This window comes from Phasianus colchicus, chromosome 3 (assembly GCF_987193195.1).
Source record: "Phasianus colchicus chromosome 3, bPhaCol1.hap1.1, whole genome shotgun sequence".
NCBI lineage: Eukaryota > Metazoa > Chordata > Aves > Galliformes > Phasianidae > Phasianus > Phasianus colchicus.
In genome coordinates, this window is record NC_143438.1 from 15,672,835 (window position 1) to 15,688,519 (window position 15,685).

The window sequence follows — 15,685 nt, forward strand, 5'->3', positions numbered from 1 at the left end:
TCCAGAGGAACCCTGATTTATCAGAGGCACTGCTAAATTCGTTACAGAAGACATGTCAGCCCTTTATCCTGTGGGCAAGAATAAGGGACAGCATCTTCTGGTAACAGCTAGTGAGGTCTGGCAAGGCAGCCAGCCTTTTCCTTTTCCTATTTGGTCCTCACTGTGTTAGAACATGGGGATGTCCCTGTCTGCTTGCTTCTGGGGTAGCCAGTACAGGCAGGTGAATATGGGTACTTTTAGCCTGTTGGTATCAGGGAGGCAGACCACAGCACTTTCTCTTCTGCTTTTAGTGTTAAGAACTGGTGTAAACATGTTTGAACAAAAAGTTATGAGAGGAAAAAAAGCTATAATATCAATTTTTTATACTGAAAAAAAATCTTCACTGTTAGATGTAATAGAAATTAATGCCTTGCTATAAAATGTACGTGCTTTGGCAAAAAAAAAAAAAAAAAAAAATTAAGCTTCTGTTTCACTGAATGTGCTGTGTCTAAAATGCTCTGCTGAACACTGATCAGGGAGGATGCAATCTTCTTAGAAGGCAGGCATCCTGCTGCTCTCAGGTTTCAGCAACGCACCCAGAAGCTTTTAGTTTTTATATGAAAAGCTTACTGGCAGTGGCTTCTGTGCAGAAGGACTGAACGTAATTGGATTTATTACCCAGTGGGAAGTAGGTGTAAGGTCTTTAGAAGAAGCTAAGAGGCTAATCTGTAAGATAATATATCAAAAGATTTATATGTTTTTCTGTGCTTACTTGTGTAAATCTGTTTGGCCTTTTCTTAGAGTTTGAGGCTTCATACAATGAAGGTGGGGGTCATATCCAGGATGGGCAGAGGCAGTGGCATGGAAAGGCAGGGGATATTCCTCAGCAGGTGAGCGAGGTGAGAGAAACAGCACAGGGCTCTGTGGATATCAGTCAGAAAGGCACAACAAATAGTTTAAAATAGCTGCTTTAATAAGCTAAAATAAAAGGAAAATAGTAAATGTAATGTCCCTTGGGTTGCTGGGTAAAATGCCTCGTGCCTATGTACAAGGGCTACTCTGAAAGTAATGCCTCCTATTTTGTTATGTTGGCAACATCAGAGGTGAGTATTGGTGGTATTACAGTAGAGGTTGAACTTTCCCAGCAGTACTCCATTACTTTCTGTTGCTGTGTGACAGATGGCAGCAGAGGGGCAGTCTGATAAAATGACATCTGAAATGGACATGCCATGCGTGTCAAGTAAAGGTGTGTCAATGAGTTCCTTCGTGGGAAACAGTGGTGCCCACTGACATTCATCAATGCTTGCTGAGTGTTTACGGAGGCCAAACAGTGAATGTGAGCACACTGAGGTGGTGGGTGATGTTTCAGCAGCAGATTTTTACAAGCCATGTTTAATTGTTCAGCATGAAGGATCATGGAGCAGAAGAAAACCTGTGGCACAACATGGCATGCCATAATACTGCAGATACCTAAATGCAGCTCATTGTATGATATAGCTCTGTCATACATTTCACAGGGATTAGGACTGTCTTGTTGTATATACAGGGCTTTATCAGGTAGTCAGCATGTGTGTCCTGTGCTACTGAAAGAGAGAAAACTGTAAAAATGGTTTATGTTCCTTCAAGGATCTTCAACTTCCCTACTACTGCTTCCTTTTCCAAGGCTTCTGCATCAAGTCTGGCTGACTTTTCTAACAGAACACCCTACCCCTGCAAGATCCCTGCTCCAGTTCCTCAATTCCGCTGAGGGCCAGAGGGACTGCTTGAGTGTATGGCCTCTGCTTGTCTGCACCTCCTGCAGCAGTGGGTTGCGTGCAGACTCACGCTGTATGCAGCCCAGTTATCTTGTTTCTTTCTGTTCAGTGAATTGGCAGCTGGCAGTTAGCTCCTTTTCTCTCATCTTTGCTATCTAAAGGATTTACATAAATATCCTGAGGCACTTTGCTGTTGAATATATGAATATGTTTCATCAGGGATGCTGAACTGTGGAAATAAAGGCTATTTTAGTTTTTAGGATTTGTTAGTCCAGAATTAAACTTTTAGCAGTCAGACCACTTCTTGTGTTTCTGTTGATGTTCTCTTTCTTCCTTTGTATGCTTGTGGATGTGAATGTGAAAGCCTAAGCGTTAGAAATGTATCAGTAACAATGCTTATTGGTATCTGTGGAGTGTGTATTCTTTTTTATGCTTTATGAAACAAAAACGCTCAGAGCTTAAAACAGGAATCTCTTATTACCATTCTTATTCCTTTTCTCTCATTCTGTGATTTTTTTAATGCTTGTTAAAGAAAAAAGTTTGCAAGGACAACTGAGCACAGCCCTCCAGTTATACTGACTGATTTGCCCTCTGGCAAAGTAGGTGGAAAACCTAGAAACCACAAAAACCCAGCTGAATTTTAGATAATACAAAACTGAAGCTCCTGACAATGGAGGAGTGGGAGAATAAAGAGTAGTAGATCAAGACAGTAGTGGGGATATTGAGGGTCCTGACCCTTATGCAGATATGAAAAAGGTGTTAATCCTTGACTGTCTAGTACCTTTTCTTTAAATAAGCACAATTTACCACACTACACTGTTGCCATGATTTTTTTCACTTCTAAATTATGTGCATCTTCTGAATTATGAGAACTAAATATCATAGGCCTTGTCTGTTTAGTAGCTTAGCAGAAAGCATTTCAGTAAATTGTTAGAATTCAGTCTATCTAAATAGATTAGTCATCACCAAGTTACCCAGTGAGTCGTTTAATCTTTGATATTTCACTGTTTGATCACTAAAACATATGCAAAGGAGTTTCTCGGTCTCACAGTATGTGCTTTCAGCAGATCTTTGGAAGAATACACAGTACAGCAGTTCTTTGATCCAGCATATCTGAAGAACTAGAAGACAAAAATGGAGAAAATCAGCTTCTGAATATTAAAATTAATGTAAATGTGCTGTTTGGTGAAGTCCATGGAAGTGTAACACAGTCATTTTTCCTGATCATCGCCTCTAGTAGCATCATGTACTCTCTATTGTACAGCGAGTTCAATGGCAAGTAAACATCATGGTTCCAAAATGTGATTTTTGAAATATTTATTTGGTTTATTTTTCCCTGGTTTGCTGAATGAACTCATGACTTCCCATTCCTTGCAGTTCATTTTCTGACGATTCTTTGCTCTTGGTGGGAAAGTGGGAAGGCTTTATATTATATATTTCATTCTGCTTCTCCTAAAAGACTATCCACGATGCCTGTGAAAGAAATTTTAGCTTGATAAGATTAGGCTAGTTAATAATACTTAATATCAGACCAGGTTGATAAGAATAGGATAGTTGATAATATTTAATATCAAATCTCTGCTCTTGCAGGTTGCTTTTTAGTATGAGGTTGTTATGGATCAGGCATAAGCATGCAGCCACTTTTGTATCAAATTGAACTTGCATTGCTCACTATCAGTGTCTTGCTTTCTTTCTGCTGACCTGGAGTATAATGAGATGCTGTCTGTTGTATAGTGGAAACGTATGAAGGCATCTCATAGGAGAATGACTTTGTTTTTGAAGCCTGTTGCTGTTTTGAAAAGAGCTGTGAGAAAGTGTTGTTCCGTTACTGGTACGTCTTTTGAGTGGAGGCCCAGCAAAATAACCAGAACCGTTTTATATCTCTGCTTTTAAGATGCCATTTTGCCAGCAGCAGTGATGTGGATCAAAATAGTAATAGTTGGTCCTCTAAGTACTATTTCAGCTGATTGCAGGATTGCTGAACTGGAAGCAATCTGTCCTTCTTGGTACGGCTCCCTCACAGTGGGCTAGATGGTAAACAGCCTGAATATATTCAACCACTTCTGTTGCTGGCTATTTTCCCTCCTGGTGAGAGCAGAGATTATAGTGTTGGCCCCTCAGTGCCCACATCATGAAAAAATGTGAGTGCCTGCCATGCAAGTTTGGGTTGCTCTGTGGGTGGGATGGTGCCAGATAGAATTTTGTGATGAGAGGGGCAATGTTAGTTCAGGGCTTTTTTTTTTTTTCAGGTTGTAATTTGTCAAAATGCCAGGAACCATCTTGAGAAGAGGATGAGAATCTGTGCCTGCTCAGCCTTTTGACAAAAGAGTTTGCTGGGATTGTTTGGCAGGTGGCCATCTGATGCCTCTTTACCTGCCAACTGTTCTAGGGTTAGAAATTTCATAGTAAAGCAGATGAGAAGGTCTGCTGTCTCACATTCAACATCCTAACAGGCTTTATTCCAATTGCCTTTCTCCGTCTTGTTGGGGCCCAAGGGGTTGAGGTTTAAGGAATCTTTAACTTCTAGATCTCAAACTTCTTTCGAAAGGAATGTTTTGTTTTTATTTTTTCCCAACCTCTAAATATGCAGTATGAAAAGTTGAAGATTTTAGTTTGTTGAGCAGCTGCTGCTGCTGATGGATACAATCACAGAAATGCAATCATTGCTTTCCATGGGTCTTGCCATTCTCCTAGTGTTGTAGGATGCATGGGATGGATGTGTATGTATGTATAATATTTATTAGTTAATGAGGAAAGTAGGAAGCAACAGGATGTGGATGTGCACGAACTGACAGTGCACATCTGTGCATTATGGATCATATATGTGAAGCTTGTTCTGGACAGATTATTGAATCCTCCTACAAGAAATTAAAAGTTCTCAAGCGTGAGTAGTCAATTCTACATGCAAGGACATTTGCATGTATTTGAAGCAAAACAGCTGAAATAAGTTTTTCAGTTAACAGTAATCTTAAAAAAGCTTAGCATTTTTCTTCATACAAAGCATTACCCTTCTGCATATGCATTCTTGACTTTCGTAATTAAATCTGGAGCCTTTAAGTGTTAAACTACTACAGATCCTAAGGGGTTACTTTTTTATAGTATAATTCTGGAAAATGTACTGTATGAAATAATGACTATAAATCATTACTCAAATAATCAGACATAATAAAATTAACATACTGGTAATGGAGAGTAAAGATATAATTGCAAGATGTCTCCTTTTGTTCCATGATTTTTATTTCATAGGTTGTCTGTAGCATGCTGATGGGGATGGTAATTTTTTAGCATGATGATAAATAAGACTTATTGGCTAAAGAGAGGTCTGCTTGACATTGCTATGGCAGCCTTCCTTCATCACAATCTTGCTATGAGTGCTGTCAAATAGTTGAACTTATATAAGGCATGAATGATGTGTTGGAAAGATTAATTTTGTCAGGTACACTTATGAGAAGGGTAGCTAACATCTCATAAGGGATAGTTTACGAGCACTTGCACACTTAGCCCAACTGTTTTGTTTTATAATTAAGTAGGTTTATTCCTGGATGAAGCTGGGATTTTACTATTGGAGTTAGAAAGCTAATTTCTGATAAGTAATTTTTTTTTTTAAGGTGGCTTTTTCATAGTGCCATCATCATTTTCCATGGAGAATGTAATTTTAAATCTTTACAGTCCTTACATTGTGAATGCTTATAATATAAATAATGTGACCATTGTGTTCTTTGTTGTTTAAATTTATGGGTACACTTTACAGTACATGAGTGATGTATTCTGTAATATTGTTCAAAGAGAGGAGAACAAATTTGAGTTGACCAATTGCATTCTTTTTGTGTGCTTTTGTTAATAGAGAGAATAAAACTTAAGTATTGTTGTCTTATGGAAATACACCTCATTTTACTGGGTGAGCTTCTCGTTTTGTATTTGGTAGAACTGGATTTTGGTGATGGGTAGCTGGGAAGAACATATACGTCCATAACAACTTCTTTGTTTCTTTGTAGAGTTCATTATCTTTTTAATAATGATCAGTAAATTCATTTTATTTCTATTAATATTAATGGCACATGTGCCTTAGATGACCTTGAGAATACATTAGCATAATAGTAGTGCCTCTGGGTTTTTGCATACTAAAACATAGGAAAATAACTGATCAGTTTATTCTTTTGTCTAAAACTATCATTAGTAATAAACTGATTATTGTGAGTAAAAAGATGATTAAGGTGTTTATAGTTAAATGACTATATAGAAAGGTATAAAGTGAAAGATAAAAATACAGCTTTTCTAGGATAAGCCTTTGCATTAAATAGGGTAAGGGTAAAACTGGCAGCAACAATAAAATTTGAATCATAACATATCCAGAGATGGAAGGAATCCGTAGAGATCATACAGTCCATGGGGTCCTGGTTCCACACAGGATCACCCAAAAATCAGGCCATATGACTGAGAGCATTGTCCAGATACTTGCTGAACTCTTGTCAGGCTCAGTGCCATGACCACTGCCCAGGGGAGGCCATTCCAGTGCCTAGCCACTCTCTTGTCAAGAACCTTTTCCTGATACACAGCTTGAACCTCCTCTGTCACAGCTCCGTGCTGTTTCCTTAGGTTAAATTGAGACAGTGCACATTGTCTCACACTTCTCTTGTTTTAAAGATCTAAATAAAGCTGCATAATATTTGTTGCAGATTTAAAATTTAAAAATTCCGTACCTAAAATTTAAGTTATCACTTTTTCTGCCTGCTGATCATGCAGTGGAAACTCCCAGCTTGATTTGTTTCCTTGGTGAATTTCCTCTGCCAAAAGACTTCTAGCAAAACGGGAGAAATTAGAGATTTCTTTGGGGAAGTACCAGCATCTTCTTACCCTACTTGAAGAATTGATTCCACATTGATTTATCATTAGCCTTGGTGCGTGCTCTCTGGCTACAGGGTGGCAGCCTCTGGTTCTATAGCCTTTGGGGCGGTGAAGTTGAGACACATCAGTAGGTGCAGAAATAACCAGTGTTCACTCTCTGATCTTCAATACTGTTTTCTAAATTCCCCTCCAAAGTTACGATAATCAAACGCTTGCCATTGCCCCATCATCTGTTCCTGCCCTGTTTCTTATTATATATTATTGAGTGTATTGAATTTCACTCCCTCTCTCCCTCTGCTCATTTATAGATACCATTGTTAGATTTTTCTAGATACAAAACACATGAACATTTAAAATACAGTTACGTATTTAACTTTTTAAAAGGTAGGATGCACTTGTGAGATCCAATTTTGCTGTAGAAGACTCCTACACAAAAGCACTGTGTTCTGAACTCAAAGCAAACAGTAGCAAAATACTTCAAGATACTATTAGTAATGAAAATTCAGATTGATCAAGCACAGAATCCTTCTCATCTATTTCAGGGCTCAAAAGATAGTGTATGTATTCTTGATGATGCATCAGCTATTTCTGGCTGGAAAGAGGAAGTAGCTCCTGAAGCTCATAGCAAACAATTGGGAATAAGTGTTTCAAGGCAGTGATGGCATGAGAACAAAAGCTGTCTCGTGGTTCAACTAAGTGGCAACCCAGGTGATTGCTGCAGATTAAAATAATAGGAATGAGACCCCACGGCTGGCTCTGGATTTGGTACTGCCTAAAACATAAATTTGGGATTTCTGCACAAGGCATGTGGAGGAGTGAATGTGAGGCAGAGTGTCACACTGCTGGGCCACCATGTGCTGAGGGCATGGTGCTGTACCTCAGTGGCATTGTGGAGGGTGTGAAGGAAAGCTTTCCTGTAACTGTTGATCAGCTATCACAGCACTGTGATCCATGTCAGTGTGTGCCTGTGGTGCTGGAGGTTGGGGGTAGAGGCTCTCTTGCCTAGGAGATCTTGCCTGCTGCCATCCTAGGTTAACTAGAACGAAGTGGAATGGGACTTAGCTCATGTCTTGTCTGATGAGTGGGAGTTGGCTGACTGGCTCGCATTTCCATGGTGCTGCTTCCTGTAAAGGAAGATTGATAGAAATGATTTGGGGTGATAATCGAATTCATTAAAATCAGATGTTTTCACCATACACCTCAGTGCAACCAGGTAACTCCAGTTAGGGACTCTAACAGTTCCCTGTGGAAGAGGAGACAAGCTCTCAGACTTTTATTAAAGAAAAGATTGTTAGACATCATCTACTGCAACTGTGGAACCTGAACAATTCATTCTACGCTGATAAGCTTACAAACAGCTTACAACCATGACCAACAAATCAATTAAATGGCTTAATTCTTATGTGTGCAGTGCTTCTTGTCCACAGCAGTGGTCAATAATAATGTACAAGGGAGGGAATTTGCATTATCAAAATAGGTGGGAATCCCGACGTTAAAAAAAAACTCTGAATGAAAAGTTCTTGAGGTAAATTAGTTAGCAGAACTGTTGACTTGTGTGGAAAAGAAATGGCTTATTCCCTTATGAAGTTCTGTATACTTTTTGTTCCAGAGTTGTTTTTTATTACAAAGTAGTTTTTGCGTCTGTCTCTTCCTCTGTTTTAATGTTAATATATATTTGTTTTCTTGTACAGACCACTTTCTGATTCTGAACAGATCAACTTTTTAAAGAAAGCAAGAGTATATATTCAGCAACAAAAGTACAGAGAAGCAGTAAGTGCCTTTGATTATGTATCTTCTAGAAATTTTGAGATCTTCTACTATATGTAAATACATTTCAATTTGTTTAACTTACATGAAATGTAGAAATTGCTTTTTACATCCTTCTGATGTTTGTCTCACTTATCAGCAAAAATCCTGTTGTATGCCTCTAAAATGTTTCATTTCATGACATCAATTCTAGCAAATAATTCTGACTTACTCTTTTTTTTTCATAGTTCTTAATCTTTTTGTTACCATTTCACAGTATACTAGCACAATGTTTATATTTGCCACTGTTAAAAGAGCGCATTCAAAGGGAAACTACGGAGTGTAGTTCATAATTTCCTTCCTAAGCTGCTAGTTGCATGAAAAAGTATGTCTTGCTCCATCGTAGACCCTGCTTTGTTTTGCAGTCCTCTTACCTGTCCCACCTGTTAATGTATTTTATTTCACATTTCAATTTGTCAGAAACTGAAAGCCATATGCGGCATCATTCTGTGCTTCCCAGTTTAGTTCACTAAAAAGTATGTGAAAAAATTTAATCTCTGAGATTGCTTTTAGCCTGGCTACTGCATGGAAGAATAATTCCATGAGGTGATAGGATTCAGTTCTTTTTCTTTTCCTGCTTTCTCTCCCTTTCTCCTGAGTGCCCGACTATCTTTCGGAAGAGTTTTTCCTAATGTCCAACGTGAACCTCCCCTGGCACAACTTTAGGCCATTCCCTCTCATTCATTCCCTCTCATTCTGTCGCTAGATACTCTGGAGAAGGAGGCTCATCCCACCTTTCCGTAACCTCCCTTCAGGTCATTGTACGGAGCAATAGGATCTCCCCTGGGCTTGCTCTTCTCCAGACTGAACAATCCCAGTTCCCTCAACCTCTCTGCATAATAATTGTGCTCCAGATTGTTTATCCTAAGGAATGATATGATTTTGGTGGAGTATGTCCCTTGGCAGACTTCTGTTTGACATACCTTTTACAGTTGATAATTGCTGGGAATTTTGTCCTAACATTGTGGCTTAAATAGCATCTATCACCTCACTTCAACAGATAGCTGCAAGCAGATGATATCAGTATACGGTAATTCATTTATTTTGAGGAACTTTTTGCCCGTCCTAGAGTTGTGTGTAAGGCTTCTTCTCAAAGAAGACACTCATTAAATATTACTGCCTTTCTCCTTGTACCTCTTATCTGATTAGGGCAGATCTGCTAAACAACTTCTCTTCTTGAGATACAGTATTTTGTGTGTCATATGGAGTAATGACACATTACTGGTCAAGGTTTTCTCAAAATGAGCTGGAACTGGAACTCAAACACTCAAATTGAAAAGAATGTTGCTTCTACTGGGAGATGGATGTGAAATGTCCACTACTGTGCCTTGAGAACCGTGCTGAGTGAATTCATAGAGTTGATAAGTTATTTAAAAAAAAAAAAAAAATTACTGGATACCTAGGCATAAAAGAAGCGTTGTCACAAATAATCAGATTCTTATTATTTACATCTTTCCACCAACCAGAGAATTCTTTGTGTTCACGAAGTGTTCACAAATTGCACAGCTAAGTTTCCCATCTTTGGAAAAATCACTGAGGTCAGCACACTCACACATGAGGAATGATGCTCAGTGGAAAACCAGCCATCTTTGTTTCTCCCCAGTCATCACTAATTGGCAAGGGAAGTACTGAGATAGAAAGACCTATGATTAGACTGAGTGAAACCTAACTGCAGCTGCTTTCATAGTCCTCCACCTATTTAAATGTGATACCGTCAGAAACTCAGGACTGCTTTTTTAATGACTGACCTGTGAAGGTCAAATATGTTCAAATGCTGATGGGAAAAATGTGTTTTATAGTAGATGGTATTCAAGATGTGCTGCCTGCATAGCTTTCATCATCTCACCACTGCTGTGGCTCAGAAGGGTGGTGAAGGAGCCAAGTATTGGTTGATTTTAAGTCCAACAGGAGTCTGAAGCAGAACCTACTCCAACAGTCAGTGTTGGCCAAAACATGCACCTGATTGCACACACATGCCAAGAGCATCAAAGCTGCTTGAGCTCCAGTTGCTGTTGGTTAGGTTGATTTGGTGCATGAAGCTTAGACTGCTTTAAACTGACGCTTGTATGTTTTGTTTGCCTCTAGGTATCTCTGTGCAAAACCCTGATTAACCTTGCTTTGGAAGGCCTGTCATATTACCATACTTATGACAGGTTATTCCTGGGCCTAAGCATTGCAGTAAGTTTTGTGGGCTGGACAACTTACGTGATTCTGGTGATTATCAAGACTCACACCACTTTGATTAAGGCTGCTCAGAGTAATAATAAGGTAGGTTGGAAATTTGCAGGGATTTCTGTTTTCAGCATTATATGTATGCTTGGTCTCTTTGTGCAGGAGACCAAACTGCACACCTTCCACTGCTCAATTCCCTTGACTGCACATGGAAACTGGGAAACAGTGGAGCTTCATGCTCTCGTCCTGTCTGGTGTTACTACTTGGTCCGTTAGAATTAGAATCAATAAATCACAATGTGCATCACTGTGTTTTCTGAGTTTCTTTCCTACAGCTATGCATTTTAGTAAGTGCCAATGCAGATGTAATGATTTAAAACTACTAGAGAGTCTATCTTTATTACAATTAATGCTAATAATTAATTTCCAGCACTCTATTAATAACAATAACTTTTTACAGTAATACAGACTTTGCACTTCCATTTTGATTTTTGCTCTCTAGTGTAAGGCCAAAAATTTTAAGGCATGTAAATTTTCTTCCTGCCCTCTGTGCCAGTGAGTAGTCAGCCTTCAGATTCCAAGTGGTTCCATGATGGCATTTTTATAAATTTATAACTTATTTTAATAGAAAAGTGAACTGTGATTTCAGCTTACTCTTTTATTTATAATTTGAAAGAGTAAAGCAGGAGGCATAAAAGCTGAAAGAAACTTTTTTTGACAAAACTGCTGGCTTGATTTTTCACAATGTATAAAATCCTAGGAAATTCATTTTTGTTTCAGTCATTTATCAGTAAAGAACATTCTTTGAAAAGGTGAACAGGCAAAATGCTAGCATTTCACTAGGGCAAAATTAAAGCCCTAGGAAAAAATAAACCCTCCCAGACTTCAGAACAAGCTAAATTGTTTAATTTGGTAATATAAACAAGAAGGTACACTCACTTAGCATCTTTACTGCCTTCTCTATGTTACTCTGAGAAAATTTCTATCCTGCTATCTTGGCGTTTTAACAACAGGCTGAAATGAGAGAGTCTTGGCCGTTAGTGAAAGTTATCAAACAAAATTGAATTGGAAAATATTCATAAGTGTTGTGCATGACTTCGGATTTCTTTCATCAAATCACTGAGAAGAAATAGTTCAGGATGCTTGTTACGTGTTAGATATGAATTAAATCATTACAAAAAGTAGACTGAATATGAATAAATTAAGTTAAACCATGATATTTTTAGTGATAGTAAAATTTTTAATTCTGAAGTAATTTGATACCTACCATTTTTGAGATTTCACTGAAGATAAGCAGCATGCCAGTAGTACTGGTAGAAAAGAAGAGAATGTTGTGTAGAGAATTTTCTTTACACAGTTTTAGCAAGAGACCCTTTTCTGTAGAAGCATATTTTTTTTACTGTTGCTGTATGCTTAGGGAGTCACAGTACGAGACCAATACTTCTTACATGGAAGTTATTTGGTTTATAGATAATAGTGGAGCTACTTAAAGAATATTGCTGAGAAACTAATCAACCACTGACAGCCTTCTGCAAAGCACAGCCTTATAAAAGCTGGTAGCAGCCTTTGAATAATGAAACTTCATATCCTGTATATGTCATCTATAAAAGTTTGTGGCTTCTTGTGCTACTTATGAAAAAACATTTCTTTCTTTTAGAATAGTGTGTTGGTTTTCTTAGCGAGAAGCCTAATCTTTTAATCTGCTTTTAAACATTCAGGGAAAATGCAAATCTGATTTCCATCTTCAGTGCATGGCCAATTATTGGATTGTATAATCTTTGCCTCTGTATGAAATAAAATGTTGATTGTGTTTACTCATTCAACAATAAATTATGTTGTGTGCCTATCATAGCTATACATATTCATTTTGCCTACATGACTGCAAATGTAAAGTTTAAAACTAATAAAACAAAATTGCATTAGATCAGCTTTCTATATGACATTTTTTTCCTTAATGGCATATCTTAGAAGAAATTTTATTTTAAAAATCATTGAGAACTTGCATTTGCTGTCAGTTCAGATCAGGGCAGTTTTATATCAGTTACAGTAGGGGAAAAACCAAAAACTGCTGACTCATCAATGTGACATGCTAATTGAGTGTCTTGTCGTCTTCAGCATATTTAACATAGTCACATACCTTCCTAAACAGCTCATTCTAAGAAACTGATCATACAGAAGAAAGTAGTTCCTTAAGTCATTGCCTACACATCATGCTGGGGGCTGATGTTACTAAAGCTGCCTTTGCTACCTCAAATTGCAACATTAAAGGATAAAATTCTTTAAAATTGTATATAATCTTTCCTTATCTCAATGTCCCTGCATAAGGAAATGTGATTCAGTGGCCCAGTGAAAGGTGGATGGAATGACTGTTTAATGTTCCTCTTTGTACAAGTGGGAGGTTGCTGCTAACTGATGTTTAGTCCCCATCGACATCCATGGGTTCTTCAGCAGCCGCCCTGTTTTTGCATCAGGAAAAGTTGGGTTGACTGATGGAGCACCTCCTGCACTGCTGTCCTAGCTTTTGTCTCTGGTTTGTTTGCAGCAAATGGAATTTGAGGCTAGTTTAGCTCAATGTCCAAAGATGGAAAAAACTCCTGTAACTTAGAGGAGTTCAGCTGTGGAAGGCTAGTGGCAAGATAGTCTCAGTAGTTGTCCCTAAATCCTGAAGAGTTTATTTTCTTAATGCTATTATCTTGAACTCAAGAGGTTATGCTCCAAGGCTCTTTTTAGAACCTAAATTTAAGAGTTGATTTTTTTCCAAGGCAAAGAATTCTGTCTTCCATTGGACTTCAAGCATCTTTTGAACATATATAACACTGCATGCATTAGGCTTCCAAGTGCTACAAGTGGACTTTACCTGTGGAGAACTTACTGCAGAATCTTATGTAGAGAAATATTTGGAATTTCAAATCCTGCTGTCAGTTTTTGTATTTTGTTGGAGATAGCATCCAGAGTTGTGTTCATAGTCACAAGGCAGCTTGAGCAGCATTTTAACATAACGTTTGCTTTAGGGTGTAACTTGCAAGTGTAAAATAGTGTGTTGTTTAAACCATTTTACTGCTGTTTCAGCAATGTTTGCCAAACTGTTTGTTTTTCAGGAATCTACTGGTCCCGTGTATGGTTTTACATTTGTTGGGATGATAATAGCTTTTTTCCTGTTGATTCAAACAAGCCCTTGGACATACTATGTATACTGTCTGTTGCCAGTACCCATATGGTATGCAGTTGTGAGAGAGTGAGTAAAGAATATGTTTTACAAAGAATGATTTATGAAACCAGATCTGTGTTTCCTTTTTGTTGACGATTAAACTATTCCTTGTAAGTTTTGAAGAAAAATAGATACAATTTTATTAAAATTGCTGAAATGTTTTCTGAGGTATTCCAAGGTACTCTGGTTTATATTTCACTTGATGTGTTGAGCAGTTTCCAAACAGATTAATACAACTGCCAGTTCTGAAGATAGTTTTCCTATTAAGAAACATAAATTCCTGTCTTTTCAATATGTTTTCAGTATTCTGGTAACTGAAGCAAATGGGTGTTAAAAACTTGGGCAAATTACTTGTAGCAGCTGACTGGTTTTGTAAAACGGGGTGGGTTGTTCCCTTTCTTTCAGTTATTTTTAAATAGTGTGATCCTGCAAAGTGTTCGGTATGTGAACTACATTTGCTTTTGAAGAGGATGTGCCAGCCACGTTGAGGGTTGTGCTCTGGTATCAAAACAAACTTGTCTCGCTTGGCTCTCCTTTAACTTGACTGAATGCTCCACATCCAAAAAGATTTGTTATTGTCTGATTTCTATTGCTTCCATAATCCACTGGCAATTCTGTAGATACCAGCTAGGTATTATTCAGGGAAAATGAGACCAACTGCAGTTAGATAATGAGCTGCCTCATAAAACACTGGAAGCGCTAACTGGGGATTTTTTTTCTGTCTAAAGCTTGTGAATGTTTCATCAGTTATGACCGACATTAAGCACAGCATAACCAAAAATGTTCATAAACTCAGACTCAGTTTGGATAAAGAGCAATCTGAAGTTTGTCCAAATACTCACAAAGATATGCCAGAGATGGGAAGGAAAAAAACCTGAAAGGTTTTATTGTAGGTTTTATATCAAATTCAACTGGGCAGAAGGTGCCTCAGGCCATCACTCAGGCTGTCTCCTAGCTGCAGGCAGGATCAGTGATACCTTAATCATTTCTTGTGCTCTGAGCCTTCACCCCTGCCTTTCAAAGCTGAACTTCTGTATTATTTCTGTTGTATTAAAATAATCATTGTCTTGTTCCATTGTTTTGAACAGACTTCGTGTTATTAAAGACCCTGCTGCAAATCTCTGGTCACTTCCTATTGGTCAGTCTGTGGGCTTCCTGTTGATTTGTACACTGGGAATTGAACTACTAGTGAGTATTGTATTCATATGTATCAATGGAGTATCTCATTGCTAGCATTTTATATGTTTTGAAGAATTATAAATTTTATTTAATGTGTGTGGTTTTCAGTCTTATGTTGGATTTTCTGTTAGGTTTTCAGCTTTTTCTACCGCTCTGCACTTACTGTGGGTCTTCTTGTCTTTGCTGGATGGCCAGTGATCACACAGCTCTGGGTTCAAGCAAAGGTACTGCATTTGCTTTCCTTAACAACAACAACAACAACATTTAACATTTAATAAGGATTTTGTGTTTAATCTCTTCTGATTCTTGTTCACTTATGCACTTACTCTGTTCTCTGTTGTCAGCAGCATGTAACAAAGCAAATATGATCTGGATAGATTCCTCATAGCAAGAATGCAGCTTAGGTATCAAAACTGATTTGTCTGACATTGTGACAGACAGCTGACATTCTACTGTGGTGTTTTTATGCAAAAACAGTTGCAATCCAGAAAGTCTGACAACTTTCTAGATTTTTTTTCTGAAGTCCTCTATCATAGTTGTCAGATATCATGCCGCTGTCCTTGTTTCAGGATAGCAGAGAGTTAGCTATTTGTTTACTGTTGTTAGTGATAAATAAGAAAAATGGTTAGCTTACAATCAAATGAAATGTATGTTGTTTGTTGAATTGCCACAGTGACAAAAGCGATGACATACACAATCAGTGAAAGTTTTCTACCATTTTAGAAGTATGCTTTTTTTAATTG

General features: G+C 37.9%; 1 protein-coding gene across 9 annotated transcripts in view; it reads left to right on the forward strand.

Annotated features, from left to right (window-relative positions):
• Positions 1–15,685, forward strand: part of PIGN (phosphatidylinositol glycan anchor biosynthesis class N) — a 112,668-nt gene that overhangs the window by 49,360 nt on the left and 47,623 nt on the right. For all 9 annotated transcript variants that reach the window (XR_016465033.1, XM_090137039.1, XM_031589254.2 and 6 more), the window contains 5 exons: positions 8,270–8,348; positions 10,470–10,652; positions 13,654–13,790; positions 14,852–14,951; positions 15,074–15,166. Coding sequence is in view for 8 of the 9 variants with exons in the window: in XM_090137039.1 (XP_089993165.1) it covers positions 8,270–8,348; positions 10,470–10,652; positions 13,654–13,790; positions 14,852–14,951; positions 15,074–15,166 (592 nt within the window). In the remaining variant the exon portion in view is untranslated. The remainder of the gene's footprint in view (positions 1–8,269; positions 8,349–10,469; positions 10,653–13,653; positions 13,791–14,851; positions 14,952–15,073; positions 15,167–15,685) is intronic.